Below are 20,435 nucleotides of genomic sequence, written 5' to 3'. Positions count from 1 at the left end.
TGAAAACTGATGACAATTGTGTTTAGTTCATATTGAATTAGCAATGTTCATCTCTGTGTACTGAGTAGTTTTTACAAATGTTAAATATCTGCTCTTGGATTTTCAGCCGGTTTACTTGTCTTGACCTCCGGGAGTGCGTGGCCGCTAGGGGGCAGCCTACGCGGCTGCACCGCCGACCTCTACTTCAGTCCGCTTCCGCATTGGTTCTTCCTCTTTTCCGCTGCATCGGGTCGCCACCATGGTATGAAATTATTACACAGATACATGTCGAAGAATCGAACTTAATCTTGCTGATTAAAAGCTTGTTAGAGCACATTAGTTACGACAATGCGTCAAGAATGTTTCAGCGTACAAAACGAGGGTCGTATTACCCATGTTGTCAATGTGTGACGCTTTTAAACGTATATTGACTAATGCTTACTGTGGTGAACCGCCACTGTTGTTGCTGCCGGCCGTCCGGCCTCTCTTGCAGAGAAATATTTTGGTTCAGTTTTGTGGCAAAGAACGCTGAATATGTTCGCGTAAATTGTGCACAGTAATGTGTTTATCCGCCAGTTTGCCGTGGTTGCGTCCAATTGCTAGGTTGCTAATGTTAGCTCCCTCCCCAACGTCATCTGCCCTGAGAATCTGGGACTCGTAGATGTTAAGAGCAAACCTTAGTGTTTCGATTTTCTAGAAGGGGTTATGGTTATATTTGCTGCATCGTAACTATAGATTTGAGTCTGGTTCACCCTAATGGGTTGTATATTTGTTGAATTTGTCGTCAATGGCTGCGCGTTGCGGGCATTAATTAACATGCGTTTAATTCAGCGCTTTATATTTAAATTGCAGAGATCACTCATTTTAAACGTCAATCCATCTTCATTTCTGTTCATCTGTATTTTCCAGGTGAACGTTCCAAAGACCCGCAGGACTTACTGCAAAAAGTGCAAGAAGCACCAACCCCACAAAGTTACCCAGTACAAAAAGGGGAAGGATTCCCTCTATGCTCAGGGTAAAAAATCCATCATTTCTATGGTGATTTGTGATAAACTAGTTACCTCAATGTGACTGAACTGTACATGTGCAGGTAAGAGGAGATACGACAGAAAGCAGAGCGGTTACGGGGGTCAAACGAAGCCTATTTTCCGGAAAAAGGTACGATCAGAATTCCATATTTCTCAGCAATGACCCTGATCTCAGATTAATGATTTAATTCATTGTCTTCTCAGGCTAAAACTACAAAGAAAATTGTCTTGAGGCTCGAGTGTGTGGAGCCCAACTGCAGATCCAAGAGAATGCTGGCCATCAAGAGATGCAAGCACTTCGAGTTGGGTGGTGACAAGAAGAGAAAGGTACGAATTGTGTTTTTGGTCACGTCATTTAATACGTTATTTAAATGTACTCCTATTTGTTAAATCTGAGCTCCTTCATGGAGGGGAATGCTCCATTTATCAGTAAATTTCAACAAACCTCCATTATACTGTCACATTGAGAGTTTCTGGACCATGATTAAATTGCATTTTAATTAAGTGAAATTCATCAGTCATTCAGTGCTGTTACTACATTCATCCTGAGTCAAAGCCAGAAGTGTTCATATTTACATTTACAAAATATAATGTAAGAATTTCTTTGTTCGGTGCTGTAGTTCCGTGCATATTTGGGGAAAAAATATCCAATTTGTTATCACCTACTGAATGGAATGTTTAGTAGATATATGTAATTGTAATGTAATCTTGTCGAGCATCGTTTCTAACTGAACTCTTGTGTTCTCTTACAGGGCCAGGTCATCCAGTTCTAAACTGTGGCTCAGTTTTCTGGAGGAAATTGTCACAATTTTCAATAAATGTATCAATACAAGTTTGAAGTCGATCTGCTCTTGTGTGAAGATGTTTTGCGGTCAGTCGCTGTGCACGAGCAGCAGTTTAACCACATCTGGATTGAACAGCTCCTGATCATGTGATCAGATGAAGAGACTATAGAAAGGCATTGTTGTGGTGTCTGACAGACGTGTCCTGCCACTCCATGCTGTAAACTTCTTTAAAGTCGCCGCTGACGGGCACGACTGTCAGCAGGACGGTGCCTGAAGGGTTGACTCTTACGACCATTTTACTGAACATTGGCTGAACGCCCATGTCCTTGTAGTGGGGGAGGATCTGCGTGACGTTACAGGCAGGCGTACAGACCCTCCACCCCTGGGCCGCTCTGATCACGAAGCCTCTGGGACCACCGATCTCCTGTTTGTTCAGAACCGCGATGGCCAGTCGCTGCTTCGACAGAGGTCTCTCCCACACTTCAAAGCCGTCCACCTGTGGAGCCGATCAGATTTTAGACGCTTGATTCAAGCCACATCTGTATACAGGTGTTGCTCACCTTCCCCGAGAGGTAGCCTTGCTTCCCCAGTGGGTCCTGGTTGATGCTGATGACGTGTTTGTTCTGCAGCAGCTCTTTCGAGCGAGGGCAGATGTTTCTCAGGTCGTTGGACATGAACAGCGGGGCCGCCATGATGGCCCATAACGCCATCTGAGACTCTTGCTGGTCGTGACTCAGGCCGAAGTTTCCGATCACCAGCTGGAGAGGAACAACGTTAAAAGCACACCAGCATTTCTAAAATGTATAAGGTTGGGAAGTTGGTGCTGCGAGGTCGTAGATTACCATGTCGGGGTCATTCCAGCCCCCAGGTCCAGCAGCGGGGACAATCGTGTCCTGATAATCCGCAGTCCACGCTGAGATGGATTTGATGGAGCTCCACGAGTCGAGCACGTCGGCGCTGTTCCGCCAGTGGTTGCACGTCTCACGAATTGCAGTGTAGTTTGGCTGCACGAGGTGGTTAAAATGGTGGTTAAAATGGTGACGGATGTTAAATTTTCACCACTGTGAAGCTGTAAATCAGCACTTCTGCAAATATACTGAGAACTGGAAGAAAACGATCTGAGCAGAAAGTCGTACCTTCTGGAAGCGCCATTCATAGAGAGGCCACTCGCAGGAGTACACAATGCTTCTCCCAGTTTGATTCAGTGCTCTAGACATGTTCATGTAGCCTTAAAAACAGCAGTTGCGCAATATTATACACCTCAAAATCTTAAAACCTGTTGCTATTGTGATTTACAAAGGCTGCTTAAGCTCATAACTGTAAGACATAAGATTTTGTTCATGTTCACCTTCTCCTAACAAGGTCCAGTCCATGAAGCAGCCGTCAAACTTGAGTAAATCCACCCCCCATTCAGCAAAGGTCTGAGCATCGGTGTCATAGTAACCCAGACTGCCGGGGTACCCAGCGCAGGTTTTGTTCCCCACGTCTGCGTAGATGCCCAGCTTCAGCCCTCTGGAGTGCACCTGGAGGGAACAGGTCCGTTCACAAACACGACACTAGGTGGCGGTGTTGCTCAGCTTAAAAACGACGCCTTTGGAACGCTGAAGTGTTTCCTGGTATCACAGAGGAGGTGAGAGGATGGAGGACCCTACTCTCCATGTTTAAGTCTACATTTTAAGGGTCTCCCTTGACACCAGGAGCTGACGTTTGTATATGTAATCTTGGACCTTGGCCCCTCAGCTGGAGCTTTCTCATTCATTATGTAGAAAAGAATCTGCAGGTTGGCTAAGATGGATGTATAATGAATATATAATCTGACTGTGTAATCAGTTTTAAACTCTTTATCCGGGAAGTCAAACTTAGATGCTAAAAATGTGCTAACTCTGTAAAATCGAATGGTAATTCTGGAAGGCTAGAATCAAGGAAGAGAAAAGTTTTCTCGCTTCTTTCATTGAGAAGAAATAATGGCATTGAATGTGTACGGTATTTACACACATACTCACATAGTCGGCCAATTTCTTAATCCCTCCCGGGAATCTTTTGGGGTCTGCCTGCAAACGGCCCTGGTTGTCCCGCTGGTGGTAAGGCCAGCAGTCATCAATGCAGACGTACTCATAACCGGCCTCCTTCCAGCCCTCCTTCACCATCACATCCGCCACCTGCATGAATAGACGCTCGCTGCAGGGACAGGAGAGGACATGGTTGGCTGATGATATCACCGAGATGTTGGCAATGGGGCGCCAATGACGCCTCCCATTTTTGTTTATGATCTACTGACAGAACACAGCAGAGGTTCCGTCTGACAAGATGACATCTGGTGCTGTCTCAGGCTTCTGTGCGCAGGAAGTGAGGCGTCACTTATTGAACATTATTTCTGCATTACTGTAGTTAAAAACCAGAGGCGTTTATTTTTAAAAACCCTAAAATTCACTCAATACACTAAAATTGATCCAAATAAACTTCAATTTATGTCAGGCTGCTTTCATATATAGCAATGTGAGTAATAACATGATCAATATATATAATCAAATGGCTGAACAAACAAAAAAAGTGTTAACTCTACTAAAAACAATAACTTCTTACTTTATGTATTTCTCTATCTGAGTTAATCTCATCTACTCCTGTTCCTTATCGGATTAGAGGTGACAGATTTGTCCAACTAGATAACACAGCTTTGCAAAATGAGGTTATTGAAGCGCCCTCATTTCATCTTTATCTCATAACACCTCAAACTAAACAGCAAATAAGGTGGAATTAAACCAGCTGTGTAATTATGATGCTCATTTAATCTTAACAGCTTTTATAGTCACATGATTATGTTTCCTCCTTTTCCTGATTCATCTTTTTCTGGCACTCCTAATCATAAACTTTTCATAAAATCACATGATAGATGTAACAATATCAGCATGATTACCCTAAAAATGTGTGTTGTTTTGTTGGTAGTAGTCAGAGATTCAGTTATACATTGTGTCAGTTACTTCAGTAATGGACACACTACTGCATTTTAGTTTTATTTATTGAAGTCAGAAGCAGTTCATATTCGAGGTGTGCAACGGGGATCTTTAAACACCGAGCTTCAGCTGCTGTGTAGGTTCTGCATGCGTCACTTCCGGGTGAAGCTCCTCCCATGTTCCTCGTTCAAAGGTTAGGGTTAGGTTGATGGGGGGTATTATTATTATTGCGATTTTAAAAATACAGTTATTACACGGTTAGCAAGCGCTGCCGACGGAAGAGTTTTGGTTGAAAACTCTTACTCTTTGTGACCCGATTTCTCTCACCTGATGCAGTTGTCCGGGTCTTGGTCACAGTCAGTATTACACATGAACCTCTCCCAGTGTAACCAGCCCATGGTGGGGGTCAGAGCCAGGCCGTTGTCCAGAGCTTCCGCTGCGGGCCCGATTAAAAAGACGAGGGCAAACACAGAAATGTACATATTTGCTCCTAAACGTGTCGCCTTTTACGCATCTGCTGACAATGATCAACTCGATTCAGTTGTTTGGTTCCATTTCCTGGGACCGCCCCCCCGCTGAGTGACGTCGATTTGAACCAATGGGATTAAAATGCGCTTTTGGCCGCCCAATGGTGTTCCGCTCAGATCCCTCCGCTTTAAACGAGGAAGCGCCAAGTCTCAATTGTAAAGCAGGAACATGATTAAGGCCAGGAAATAAATACATTGTGATTTGTTTGCAGGGCATAGGGTAGCTTTAAATTTATATAAAAAAGTAGGTATGTATCCAGATGTGTATGTATGTATGCAAATGTGTTCGTATGTAGAATCCCCTGAACTAAGGCCATAATGCGGTTAAGGCAAATGTTGAAATCAGCCAATTAAATTATTTTTTTCATCAAGTGGTATCACTTATTATTTAAAAAACAGATACTGGCCCAGTCATACAATCAATGATGTAGGTCCCTCTCCATAGGTGCTTTTTACCAGCCTCGTGTTATGTTTAGTTTATTACATCGTGTATTGTTGAGGATTTAGAGCCAATATTTCTTAGTCTTTAGTCACCTGTGTGTAGGGGACTGGGTTGTGAAGATGAGGGTTTTCAGTTGAAACCACAGTTCAAGTTGTTCAGGATGCCTGGAGAGCACATTCAGGCCCTCCAATGAGTTGGTGATGCAGTCAGGGCTGTACCCTGGCTTAGCCCATATTGGATAGGCTCCAGCAGTTTCCCTGTGACCCCGTAAGAGATAGAGCAGTGAAGAAAAAGAAAAAAAGAAAGAAAAGATAGTCACATAAGTACCTGACTGGTGATATTAAGAACTGTTTACCAATGGGGGGGTCCGACAAAGGACCAAAACATGGAAGAAAATGTATGTTATTATGTAAATGATGACATTTAAGCAACCTTCCTTGGAAATAGTAATTTTATAATCCCTGTGAGCTTTCTTTAGAAGGCCCTGCATGTGTTAATCTGCTGATTTGATACATATATCAGCTTTTGTTTGAATGAAGGGAGATCTGGAAGCACTGGAAAGAGGGAGGTTGTTCCAGGGTTTTTTAAGCCACGTCTGCTGGTTTTAGCCTTACATTATATGCACGGACATCATCGCTCCCTCACTAAGAACGGTTCTTTAAGCTGCCAGTGTCACACTGAGCTGTTTCAAAGGCCACATATGTATCTACAAAAGCTACAAATTTCCCTCAATGTTTACAACTTTGTGCGTTTTCATAAACGTTAGTGGGGGGTTTTTCAGCTCATAAAAGGACAAATTTAATTTTAATCCTTCACTTTAGCATGAAGCCCAAACAGAGAGTGGAAATAAAACCTGGATCATTGTTTTTCTGTGCGCAACCTCAGAAGAAAGGCAGAAAATTACCTGGGCTAACCCACTTTTCCCAGAGGAGCTAATCTAATCAAAAATCCACGCACGCCATCAGCAGTAATGTCAGACCGTTGTACATTTGTATTGACTTTGCTTCAAGCTGTTTATCATCACGTCTGAGACAATAATTTGTCTGCAGACTTTAAATTAATTAGAGACAGAATTTTTAATACAGCTGTAAATGGGCACCCTGTAAAACGCTCGGAACCCCTCAAACACACAGCGAGAGCGATGAGATTTTAAATTCACCGTGTGCTGAAGAATCAGAAAGGTTTGGAATTTTGTTCGGCCGTCTCTGAACGTCTGCATCTTCGGAACGCCTCAGCCGTTCAGGATGGTCTTGTTAGGGGAGTCTGAGCATAAGAAGCTGGTAATAATCCGCATTCACACAGGGAGTCATGCCTGATATTTAATCACAGCTGGTTAAAACCAGCAGCAGCCAGCAAAGGTGGCCAGGCCCCAAATGTCAGAATTCCCTCCCTGTGTGCTGATGGATGGACCAGCCCAGCTGACTTGAATACAGTTTCCTTTTTGTAAATCCACGCTGTTGGGATAGAGACCCTTGTTTTGCCGGCTTTGCATAAAAAAAGCAGCCTGGACTGTATCTGCACAGGGGTTTATCGAGCCTGTTGACAGATTGTCGCCCCTTCGCTTTCTATCATTCTTACGGCCTCGTCGCGCTGTGACGCCCATCCATCACGCGCCTTTCTTGGCCAGTGTTGTGGAATTGAAGGGACTGTCATGCTTGAATTATGTTATAAAGTGAATGGGGATGAAATAAAAGCTGTTATGGTGCCAGGGGACAGAGTGGCATCAGACGCTGGAGAAAAGAAAATCTGTTATTGTCTGTGTAAATTCTCAGTCATCCAGGTCATTGTATCCAAGGTAGTTTTCTCTGTCAACTGGACTGGGTTTCTTCTCTTGAAGACGTTTCGCCTTCTATCCAGAAGGCTTCTTCAGTTCTGAAATCGCTTGGGAGAGAGCTTGAAAATATATAGCCCCTGTGGACCATTTGCATGCTAATGATCCGGGTGGTCACCTGAGAGTCGTTAGCAGGGTCGTTGGTCGGGTCGTTCACCTAGTTTTTGTTGAGGTGTCTCCCCTTTGTCTGCTGGGTCACATGGTGATGAGTCACTGGGTCTCCTGGAATGGTGTGAATGTTTGTTTTGCTGTTGGAAGGAGTGGAGGACTGCATTGTATGTGGGTGATAGGAAGTGCCTCAGGCCACCACCTCTGTTCAAGGATGGTTTCTCCAATTTAACATGGATAGCTTCCTTAACCCCCCTTTCAAACCAGCGGTCTTCTCTGGCCAGTATCCTTACTTGGCTGTCCTCGAAGGAGTGCCCACTCTCCTTTAAGTGTAAGTGGACTGCTGAATCCTGACCCGAAGAGGTGGCACGTCTGTGTTGTGCCATTCTTCTGTGGAGAGGTTGTTTGGTTTCCCCAATGTACAGTTCCTTGCATTCCTCCTGGCACTGTACAGCATAAACAACATTACTTTGTTTGGGTCTTGGTGTCTTGTCCTTTGGGTGTACTAACCTCTGTCTGAGAGTGTTGCTGGGTTTGAAATGAACCGGTATGTCGTGTTTCTGGAGGATCCTCCTAAACTTCTCCGAGACTCCAGACAGGTAGGGGATGGAAACGCTGCGACGTTTGTTTCTCTCCTCCTCTCCTTCGCTGAGGTCTCGCTTTCTTGAGGTCCTGGTGAAGGCCCAGTCTGGGTAGCCACATGTTTTGAGAGCTGTTTTAATGTGGTCCTGTTCCTTCTTTCTGCCTTGGGATGTGGTGGGTATTTCTCTGGCCCGGTGTTGGAGGGTTCTGATCACTCCCAACTTGTGTTCCAGTGGATGGTGAGAGTCAAACTGGAGGTACTGGTCAGTATGTGTAGGTTTTCTGTAGACTTCGATGGTGAGATTTCTGTCCTCAGTGATCTTGACCGCGCAGTCCAGAAAGGCCAGACTGTTTCCTTTTACATCTTCCCGGGTGAATTTTACATGTTCGTCTGTTTCGTTGAGGTGATCGGAGAAAGCTTCCAATTCTTGTGTTTGAATTTTGACCCAGGTGTCATCAACATACCTGAACCAGTGGCTTGGCGCAGTTCCTGTGAAGGATGTCAGGGCCTGGGATTCCACCTTCTCCATGTATAGGTTGGCAACTATAGGGGATACTGGTGAGCCCATGGCACAGCCATGTTTCTGCCTGTAGAAGCCTTCTCTGTACTGGAAATAAGTGGTGTTCAAACACAGGTCCAGCATGGTGCAGATTTGGGCCGGTGTTAAGGTGGTTCTTTCTGTAAGGTTCTTGTCCAATAGAAGGTGCTTGTGGATGGTGTCTATGGCGCTGGCGGTGGGGATGCACGTGAAGAGTGACGTGACATCATAAGATACCATAGTCTCTTCTGGAAGTAGTGTGAGTCCAACGACTTTTTGAGCAAAGTCTTGGGAGTTTTTGATGTGGTGTGGGGTCTTGCCAACCATGGGAGACAAGATGGAGGTGTTTGAACACCACTTATTTCCAGTACAGAGAAGGCTTCTACAGGCAGAAACATGGCTGTGCCATGGGCTCACCAGTATCCCCTATAGTTGCCAACCTATACATGGAGAAGGTGGAATCCCAGGCCCTGACATCCTTCACAGGAACTGCGCCAAGCCACTGGTTCAGGTATGTTGATGACACCTGGGTCAAAATTCAAACACAAGAATTGGAAGCTTTCTCCGATCACCTCAACGAAACAGACGAACATGTAAAATTCACCCGGGAAGATGTAAAAGGAAACAGTCTGGCCTTTCTGGACTGCGCGGTCAAGATCACTGAGGACAGAAATCTCACCATCGAAGTCTACAGAAAACCTACACATACTGACCAGTACCTCCAGTTTGACTCTCACCATCCACTGGAACACAAGTTGGGAGTGATCAGAACCCTCCAACACCGGGCCAGAGAAATACCCACCACATCCCAAGGCAGAAAGAAGGAACAGGACCACATTAAAACAGCTCTCAAAACATGTGGCTACCCAGACTGGGCCTTCACCAGGACCTCAAGAAAGCGAGACCTCAGCGAAGGAGAGGAGGAGAGAAACAAACGTCGCAGCGTTTCCATCCCCTACCTGTCTGGAGTCTCGGAGAAGTTTAGGAGGATCCTCCAGAAACACGACATACCGGTTCATTTCAAACCCAGCAACACTCTCAGACAGAGGTTAGTACACCCAAAGGACAAGACACCAAGACCCAAACAAAGTAATGTTGTCTATGCTGTACAGTGCCAGGAGGAATGCAAGGAACTGTACATTGGGGAAACCAAACAACCTCTCCACAGAAGAATGGCACAACACAGACGTGCCACCTCTTCGGGTCAGGATTCAGCAGTCCACTTACACTTAAAGGAGAGTGGGCACTCCTTCGAGGACAGCCAAGTAAGGATACTGGCCAGAGAAGACCGCTGGTTTGAAAGGGGGGTTAAGGAAGCTATCCATGTTAAATTGGAGAAACCATCCTTGAACAGAGGTGGTGGCCTGAGGCACTTCCTATCACCCACATACAATGCAGTCCTCCACTCCTTCCAACAGCAAAACAAACATTCACACCATTCCAGGAGACCCAGTGACTCATCACCATGTGACCCAGCAGACAAAGGGGAGACACCTCAACAAAAACTAGGTGAACGACCCGACCAACGACCCTGCTAACGACTCTCAGGTGACCACCCGGATCATTAGCATGCAAATGGTCCACAGGGGCTATATATTTTCAAGCTCTCTCCCAAGCGATTTCAGAACTGAAGAAGCCTTCTGGATAGAAGGCGAAACGTCTTCAAGAGAAGAAACCCAGTCCAGTTGACAGAGAAAACTACCTTGGAAAATCTGTTATTGTTCCATTATTGACTTCTTAAAGGTCTCGTGGGGACGTTTCTGTTAATATTCGTTCGTCAGACATCAAATTACAGATAAGCAATGTTGTCGGTAACATTTCAACGTACTAATTACAGCGGTTTTGTTTTATTTTTGTCTTTTTGTTCAGTCACTCTCCGTGGTTGCAAGCCCAAATTTTGCTGCTACAGTAGCCCCGACAGGACAAATGATATTTTATTGATATTTTCTGTAGAAACACAAAATTTTAAATATACTTATATTTATAAGTATCTAAATAAACTTACAGTTGCAGAAATGTACAAAACATAAAAAATAGGCTTGATAGCCATAAAATATCACCTTATCAATCGTGATACTGTACTATATTTGATCATTTTAGTCTTTTTGCCTTTAAGGGTTGAGGACATCTATTTTTTCATTTTATAAAACAATTCCCTGAAATTTTAGTACATAAATGACCAGAAAATCCATCTTAATTGACCTTAATCAATTCTAATGGAACCAATTCCCCTCAATGCATGTTTTTACCAGTCAGAAAACCTTTTAAAGATATGACATGATAAGATTTTATCTATTTCATTCCTGATTTTTTTCCACATCATTTAAATAACTGTGGGGGGCAAAACTTTGATCTCCTGAGTCTGATACTAATATTTTTCCTAATTTTTAATTTATAACTCACAACTTTTAATGAACTGAAAACAAAACTCTTCAGAACGGTATGATTGATATCTGCAATTTATAAATTGTCAGATTATAATTAAAAAGTCAGTCCTACGGAAGGCGCCTTAAATCATGTTTGGGATATTTATTTTATATGCGCGGCACACAGAGGTTGCTCAGTTCTCAGATAAAATCTCTGTATCGAGTGGTGGACGGGGACCACACGTGCGTCGCATCAGCAAGCGGCGTGACGTGGGATCAGCCACCTCTTCTGCATTCTAAGTGCTGCTGTTTTCTCTCCATGGCAACAACTTCTTTGTCTCGGACGAATTATCTGACATCATGTTTGACACCTAAATGGGCGAGAAAGGAATTTGCTTCAGAGCGGAGGAACATCTCGATTTCTGTGTGCTTCTCGGCCCCTTTCCCGCAGGGCTCCAGGTGAGGGGCAGGCGGGGGTCATTTTTATCGATAACCCTTCATAATAAATTATTTATGTATTGGATTTCTGTGCTGCCTTCAAGGGTTTCATTGAACCCTGTTTATTTCTTACGGTCTCTGCTTTGTTTTGGATTTTTCTCTCTCGGCGGTATGAAACATCGAAATAAACTTGCGATCACTTCATCATAAACGAGCTTCCTTTTCTGTGCTGGGAATAGCAATATTTTATTTGACACCAGAGTGGTGTTGAATTTTGGGCCTCCTCTACCGCTGCCCCGGCCAATCCCGCCTTGAGTGGACCGAAGTGTCCGATAATTAGATAGAAGTGTGTACCGTGTGGTATACTGGTAAACAAAGAACATTGCAAAATCAATAAGGAGAAAGGCGAGGCAGCACATATCTGATAAAATCAATATTAGCTCAGCTCACAGCATGTTTACTCAAGGATATCTTAAGGCTGCTTGGTTTTATATCCTTATAGGTTTTCTCTTTTTATGTTGAAACACACCAGAAGATCACTCAGACACAATTCTGAGGAAAATTTCAATCTCATCAACGACTTGATGACAAAGCATTTTCACCAAGGTGTTGCATAATTTCGCTCTTATGATATTGATTGAGCGGTGATTGATTTTCAGCCTCTCGGGGTAGCATTGTTTGGTCTGTCGATTCCAACAGACACTCGTTAAGCCGAGCTGAGACACGCCAAAGACGTTAGGCCAACGTGCGGTCGGTGGTACGTGACATGAGGAGATCCTCAAAAAATTGCACTAACATTGATGATCATGCATCTGATAGCTTTTCATGATAGCTCACTAGCTTTTACTGTTTTTAACCCAGTGCTAGTTCCCAGTGTCACATTCAGGGTAAATATGACATGTTTTGACATGTCTTTCTCCAGAAGCTGAGGGCACTGACCTTTATTTCAGTGTCTTTTTGGCAATAGCATCCATAAACCATTGGCCATTTATGGCACATATGGTCCACAAAGCTGCAGTTAAATTAGCCTGTTAATAGCTTCCACTCTTCTTTTATGGTTGGCGTTGTGTCTGTGTAATGTATTCATTTCTGACCTTTGAACGTGATAAACGGGGATCTCGATTGGAACAAACAAATCAACAAATCAATGAAGCGCTGCAGCTTCAAGGCTAACACGCGATCTGACCCGAAAGAAATTTTAAGCGTGTTCCACTTTGTGGCTGATTCCTCCGTAAGCGGGAGCGATTTAGTGCTACTAGAGCCCCAATTAAAATTTCACCACGCTGACACGAGCGGGTTCTCTAACCCAGCGTCCGTATTAGCTGAAAAGATGTTTGGCTATAGGAGTTCAATATGTCTGGGGTTACCGTCCAACCTGCAAATTGATTCCTGTGAGTGGGTTTTTGCAGCCTGGGGCAGATTTTTATTTTTATTTTCTCTGCACAGAGAGGAACAACAAATAATATCACAAAAACACACACACAATTCTGCTTCGTTGTTATCACACACAACACATTGTCGGCGATGGAAATAAGCGGTAGCCTGCAGGGTCCAGGTTATCAAGTCCTATTATTCCACCTGCTCATGCAGACAGTGCCAGAGCAGAAGAGAATGTTGGGGGGGGGGGGGGTTGAAAAAAGGCAGTGAGGTTGTTTTTGCCCCTTAGTCAAACCAGCAACATTATCCACGATGACAGCCGGAGACCGTGCATGACCCTAATGGACAGGAATCCCGCGGTGTGCAGGAACATACACGTCTGTGCACGTCTGGGACTTTTACAACAGCCCACATGAGATCTTGCAGGGATGCGGGACTTTATGAACCAAATCACCATGGTAACAAGGCAAGATCAGCATCTGTGCACATGGAGGAGATCTCATGATTGCAGCTCCGCTCTTGTGCTCTCTGTCTTCATCGCTTCCCTGTGGTTCGCTTTAACTCATCTACCTTCGGTTCGCTCGGCGGCATAATTTGTTTTAAATGAGATTTTAACATTAGAATAGTTTTGCCGTGCTGGAAGATGCTGAAATATTAATGCTAGTTCTTTTAATATTCAATGCTAATGAGCGATGCCCATTCTTCCGCCTCTTAATTATTCGGCTCCGATTAAAGGTTGTGACTGTTACAACACAGCTAAATGTTTGACGTAATGGTGCGTGGACACTTTGGGCTAATTTGGGGAAGGACCATTCCCACCTGCTTTGGAGGATGAGAGCATCTTAGTTCATCTAATGACTTTAAATTATTTCTAATGGGATGAACCTGGAATTATTCTGACCTTCCTTTAACTCAGGATAACAGCCTGCGCTGATTAATTTTTCACCTTTACTCCTGTGGCAAAAAGAGAAATTGAAAGTAGTTTTTCTTTCAAGTTTTGATGAAGAATCGGAAACTTTCATGTTGTAAAACCACCTAAGTTGCAACAATCAACCATTTGGCATTGAGGAAGAACAGGCTGTCGGAGCAGCGACCCATTGTGTTGTGAGGTTAAACAAAGACTTATTCTCAGAATTAAAAAGACTTTTAAAGACTTTTCTGGAAATGTTTCTCCGCCTCATCCTCAGTGTTCTCACTTGTTTTTCTGCCTCGCTTTGATGTGTTCCACCTCTGGTTTATTTTGCCAAGTTCAGCTCATCCTAGGTGCCGAGAGAGCAACATAAACAGAACCATAAATCCCTCCCCATGTCATATAACCTGCTTTATTTAAGTGTATTAGCGTCCCCGCTGTTAATTATCTACAGGGCTGGTTCGTTGCCGACACTTGGGGTTGTGTTATTGCTTTTCCGAAAGTTTTATTCACCTGCGCTCTCGCACATTGTCTGAAATATTTCGTGCCATCGTGAAAAAGCTTTTTTGATAAAGTGCCACTGCTGAGGATGTGTGACGGTTCTCAGCTATACATTTAACAGCTATAGATCAATGGTGGTGTCAGTGAGCTTGGAAATTCAAGTTTGTAAAGCAATTTATATTCATGTGACACACTGGAGGTGTGTGGCATGTGGGTGGTGTGTGTGTGTGTGTGTGTGTGTGTGTGTATGTGTGCGTGTGTGTGTGTGGGTGCGGTGTGTGTGTGTGTATGTGTTCTACCTGCTACAAGCGGAGTACCTACATACTCATTCTGCTAACAAAGTGAGGACATTTTTGGGAAGTGAGGACATTTTGGCTGGTCCCCACAACATTAAAGGGCTGTCTGAGGGTTAAGAGCTGTTTTTTGCCAATGAAAGTCCTCACAAGGATAGCAATATAAGGATTTGCATGTGTAGTGGGAAGGTAACGGGAGGGGATGGACTATTACTTGGCAGAGGACAGTAAATAAAAAGGTGCAGCAGTATTTCCCTGCTGAGACTCATCCGTTCTTTCAACCCAACCCCGACTGTTGTGATGCGAAGCTGGACACCGAGGCAACGAGCAACGAGCAACGACGCGACGGTTCTTCCTGCGCCTGAGGAAGCTGCCTGGAATCATCCGCGGGAGTTTTGGAGCAAACAGAGAAGAAGAGGAGGTGGAATTCAGAGCGAGCTCAACTCCCGGGTGTTTGAATGGAGCGCATCTTCATTCCACTCCAGCATTTTTATTTTTCCATCACACACACACACACACACACACACACACACACACACACACACACACACACACACACACACACACACACACACACACACACACACACACACACAGACTCTTACTCGCTCTATTGTTTCCACAGCAACAAGACACAGTGGATGAGAAGGGTTTGCATCTTTGCATTTTTCAGGATGTCTGACAGAACAAATGTTGACCAGGAGCACTACTAACTATCTATCTATCTATCTATCTATCTATCTATCTATCTATCTATCTATCTATCTATCTATCTATCTATCTATCTATCTATCTATCTATCTATCTATCTATCTATCTATCTATCTATCTATCTATCTATCTATCTATCTATCTATCTATCTATCTATCTATCTATCTATCTATCTATCTATCTATCTATCTATCTATCCATCCATATTTAATGGATTCTAAGATCCTCTCTAATTGTCTGGGCATTCCTGTCTCTCTCCCAGTAAATGCTGGGATAGTCCACTGGTAAACGACAGATGGTTCTGGCCACGGGGCTGGATCTGCTGTATACATCATCTGCTGTCTTTGCTGCTTTAGCTTCTGTGCACGTTTGGTTGGTGAGACCACACAGATGAAATGGTTTAGATGGTACAGTTGAGCGGATTAATGGTTTGCTTTGTATTTCTGGTTCAGATAAGCCCCTGGACATGTCAGCCTCCCTCTTTTCTTATTACCGCCTTGTTTTGGTGTTTCTTAAACCTGCAGCCTACCTGGCTGCACGGAAACACAAACACACCGGTAGAACCCAAATGAATACTCGTTTTCCTCCCCGTAGATGACCTGCCGGATGTCTGTTGCATCCATGTTCAGCAAAATAGAACAAAACAGGTGATTGTTCTGGTGTTTCATTCAGGAAATGATCTTAATCTATAAATGCAAAATGATTCTTTCAAAATAGGTGTGTTTAATAAAGCATGACCAACCCGAATCACTTCTGATTGAGTCAAATTAGATCTAAATTATGGATATTGGATGTAAGAGGTCAAACGCTTGTGCTTGCATACTAATTCCAGGCGTAAAGGTTCCTGAACGAGCAGACTGACGGGGTCCTGCGTCGCCTCTGACCTGCCACTGAAAACAAAGCAGATGAAGATGGAAAGGCTAACCTTCCAGACATCACATGCGTTCATTATCCCGCCGTCTGGCATTCTCCGGGACACGTGATATTTAACAAAGGGACTTTTCTTTTAATTAGTGCAGAAGAAAATGACCTTTTAGAGTTGTCACAGTCTGTCACCTTCAGAGGGGCAATGTCTTTATTGGCATCGGGGCTACAACCTTCTGAGTTGACGTAGTTGCATATAAATTAACATCTGGGTCTGACGTTGGCGAGATTAGTACCAGAGAGGCCACAGTACGAGGTTTCCTAGCATGTGCTGTGATGTCTGGGAGCAGGAATCTGCTTAAACTGTCAGAGAAAGAAACAAGTTTACCATCACAAATGGATCATTCTGGGAAAATGCAACATTTTCTGCCTTTTTTGGGGCTTTTATCTGCCCGTTTACAGCTTATGAACCCCAGTGGAACATTAATCTAACTAGGTGGGTGGTGTCGGAGGGGGCGTGTCATTAATATAGGCCCCTCCCACTCCGGATCAAGGCCCTTTAAAGTTCTGATTAATAAGGATCTGCTGTAACTAAAATATGCACAGCAGATGACATTAGACTTTTTTCATGTCTGCCTTTGCTGGTTGTTTGGAATTTTAGCAGGTTTATGCTAATTTCCTTGGTTGTAAGTTGATCTTTTTGTATGTTAAAAATAGACATCAGTCCTTGTTGGTGGTTTGGCCGATGTGCTGCACTACATTTTAAGTATTTTTTTTTGTTAAAGCTTAGTTTAAGCTCTGGTGTGTAGAATGGTGGTAAGAAATACATCACAAGTGTGACCCGAATATCAAAAGGTTTGTTCCTTTAAAAATATTTAAAAATTAGCACTAAAGTTTGAACTGTACTTTTCGTTTCATATATATTCATATTCACATCTGAGCTGGTGTTCTGTAAAACATTGCAACCGTGGAGGGCGACTCGCCTCAAAATTGAATAAATAAATGATTAAATATTACTCTTCAGTGAATAAAGTCACTGAAACTGGTAAGGAAAAGTTTTGATACTGAAAAATCTGGGTAAATATTAGAGTTATATTCTGCAAATAAATGAGGTCACTTCTGACCTTTTTATAAAGTCTGGCAGCTTATATTAAAATGGTCTTTTTTCTGTTAAAAGAATGTTCATTTTTTTGGATTTATTCTTTTTATCTTCCCTTCAGTGGAGGTCTGTAAAATCCCTAACTTTACACACCTCCAGAAAAACAACTAAACAAATGGGCAGAAATGGTCCTGAATCTGTTATTTGCACGATTTTACATCAGGAATCCCACTGATTCTATTTGCAGGGTTAGTTTAGTTTAGTTCTTTTCTGTATTCTGATCTGGAGGTTGATCTGATTCTGTTTGTTGTTCTTTACTGAGTAACGAGGAAAATTCACTGTTTCTCCCGTCAGTGCACAGAGAAAAGAAGTACCTATATGAGCATTATGGGTGTAAACCACTGAGCCGGCGTCCTCCTGCTGTAGGGCTTCTCTCAGATGTTGGAATCACAGAGACGCGGAAGTGCGGTGAGGGATTAGCAGAAATGAGAACCACGTAGGATTTTCCACAGCTTGGCACCTCAGGAGCAGTTTGAAATGTGCACTCTCTTTCTGTCACTCCTGATACCAGTGCAGGATGCTTTTTTTCTAATTATTTAATTTAAATAAGATGGATAAGAGAAACTAATTTAAACTCAGACAGTCATATCAGAGTTAGCCTGGATGCCTGGTTGACCTTCTTGACTAATCCCGTGAGGGTGGACATTAGCCTCTATTTGTGTCTGTGTGTTGGGAAGAATAAGAAATTGGTCATGGTTGGAATAAAGTGAATTTCTTTACATTTGTTTTGAAGGGAAACTATGCCTGCATCCTCCACAGGGGGCGCCAAAGATCAACTGTGTGCACATGTAAAAATATATGTCTATGCAGTCTCTTCGGAGATGACACATATTTTTGTAATGTCCCACGCCCAACGTTGCCAACAGTGTATGACTAACGTGCAGACAGAGCCCCCCATAAAGAGGATGCTACATACACAATTGATACAGGTAATCTTTCAAGAAGTTAGTTGAACACCTGCACGACATGAGGATTACGGCAAACATCATCTGCATACGTGCAGCAGATTATTGTTCTACGTGCGTTAAGCTTTAGCTTAATTTGCATTCTTCCACGCAGGCCTGCATATATGTTCATACGCATCCGTATGCTTTTAATTGAACTGTGCTAAATCTAATATCAAGGGCAGTGCTGTGCGTGCAGCAGCCGGTAAGCCTGGCAGCCTGGTCTGACGTGTCGCTGAATATGGTGTTTGTCTGTGCAGGCTCAACTTTAGCATCGGGCAGCAATCTCTGTTTACACTCATGTATTTAACACATGTAGCATCATCTCAAGGATTTCTTGTCATTAAATGTGTCGTTAGAATTGTGGGTTAGATTACAATTTTGGTTCTTAAATGGCAAAGGGAGCCGGAAACACCTTCAGAAAGTAGGCAGCCGGTGTAGGAAAACAGCTGCAGTTCGGTGAGACGTGCTGTAAAATTTTATTAAGCGTGAAAATCCCGCACGTGGGAGTATTATTTTTGTGTCCACGTATGTGTTTCCGTCTTATGTGCTGGAAGGAGGAGGGGGAGGGGGGGTTTGCCGGCACTCTGAGGGGCGACGTTATTGATTGCAGGTCCTGGAGCGCTTTCTCTCCAGCTCGCGCATCTGCTTTAGCCTGGGCGCCACTGACATTCAGCAGAAATAAAGAGCAGGGGAGCACGCTGATAACCCTCCAGGGAAATGGCAAAGGCACGCCTTGGACATGATGACCAGCAGCTATCAAATGCACGTTCCATCCCGTCCTGCTCATCGGATGCTCGTTTACTCCCAGTCTGGTGACCTCACTGTAATTCAACAGCATTCCTCAGCAGCAGGTCTTCAATGAGACATTTAAATGGAGGAAAATGTCAGGGGGGGGGGGGGGTTAAAGTCTCCACAATGACTGTGTAATGGTTCATTAGGGTCCATCCTGTGAATGGAGGATTCTGTCATTGATCAGGCCTTTTCAGGGACGAGCTTGTGCTTTTGTGTGATGTTGTGTAGATGTTTAAGCGGCAGCGAGGGTGTGTTTGTCGGGACTGATCACACCGTTGGGAGTTGTCCTGCACGCTGAATACGAGCGCGTCCTTCTGGGCATCCGGATGAGGATCTCGTGTCAGTGGAAACCATCAGGCTCAGTCTTAATATAAGAAGTCTTTTAAATGTGGTCCTGGCCTGTTCTGCTCCAGCCTGTACGCTCCAGTCAGAGGCCGAGAAAGGACCTCGACCCTTGTCCATCAGGCCGACGAACTCACTTCCTGTTTTTAAAACATTCTTCTTCTTCAGGATGCTGGTTGTTATTGTCTTTTGTGGTTTAGCGGTTGTTAATTCTTTTGTGTGACTTGTGTTTTTCTGTGAGCACTCGGTGTAGTTTCTGAAGTGTTTTATGAACAAAGTTGAATAGAGTAAAGCTCAAATGGCGACTCAGCAGTTGCTGTGTTCATTATTTACAACAGGGGCGCCTTCATAAAGGTCGGGCGGGATTCAAAAGCAGAAAGTGGATCAATTATTCACAATTGCTTTCTTTTGTGTGCAGTAAAATTAGGTGGTTTGTTTTGTTAACCTGGAAACATCTAATTAGATGATTAAGTTCTACCATACTAATTGTTCCCTTGATTCAGTCTGGACTCACTCTCGAGTTGACGGGTTGCTCTGGCTCCGGTTTGCTCGCTAACATTCATTTTGGACGCCACGCCACTCCCCCGTTAGCATATCAACATCCGAAACTTGGCAACAATCACCAAGCTCCCCTTGTAAAACTTTATATTTGCTTCAAAAACGCACCAATGTGCAATCAGCCCTCGCCGACGGCGGGCAGGAACCCTGCTGATTCTACCCCAGCAGACTACGGTGGGGGGGTCAATATGGTGATGGGAATACCATCGCACCTCCCATTTAAAAGCAGAAGCTGTGATAAACTTCCACTCTCTTGCTTTTTCAGGCAGCATCAGCATTTCCTCTCAGGCTGTAATCAATGGGTTTATTAAAAAACTGAAATGGAAAAAGCAATTATATATGTTGCAGATCTCTTTTAAAAGGAACACAAAAGTAATCAACCAAAGAAAAGAGTTAAACATTTC

General features: G+C 43.7%; 2 protein-coding genes across 2 annotated transcripts; one reads left to right on the top strand and one right to left on the bottom strand.

The window, feature by feature from the left end:
• Positions 1-106: 106 nt before the first annotated feature.
• On the top strand, positions 107-1,851 carry rpl36a (ribosomal protein L36A). The gene is made up of 5 exons (XM_003970560.3): positions 107-241; positions 889-994; positions 1,070-1,137; positions 1,212-1,334; positions 1,760-1,851. The coding sequence occupies exons 1-5, from the start codon at positions 239-241 to the stop codon at positions 1,778-1,780; spliced, it is 321 nt and encodes a 106-aa protein (XP_003970609.1). The 5' UTR covers positions 107-238; the 3' UTR covers positions 1,781-1,851.
• On the bottom strand, positions 1,345-5,335 carry gla (galactosidase, alpha). Its single transcript, XM_003970612.3, has 7 exons — positions 5,071-5,335; positions 3,796-3,970; positions 3,141-3,315; positions 2,929-3,020; positions 2,635-2,796; positions 2,353-2,550; positions 1,345-2,288 (listed from the first exon to the last, which is right to left on the bottom strand). Exons 1-7 carry the CDS (start codon positions 5,223-5,225, stop codon positions 1,956-1,958), a joined length of 1,290 nt encoding a protein of 429 aa, XP_003970661.2. The 5' UTR covers positions 5,226-5,335; the 3' UTR covers positions 1,345-1,955.
• Positions 5,336-20,435: the final 15,100 nt, after the last annotated feature.

This window comes from Takifugu rubripes, chromosome 14 (genome assembly GCF_901000725.2).
Source record: "Takifugu rubripes chromosome 14, fTakRub1.2, whole genome shotgun sequence".
In the NCBI taxonomy this organism is placed as follows: Eukaryota; Metazoa; Chordata; class Actinopteri; order Tetraodontiformes; family Tetraodontidae; genus Takifugu; species Takifugu rubripes.
This window is presented reverse-complemented; position numbering and strand designations above follow the sequence as displayed.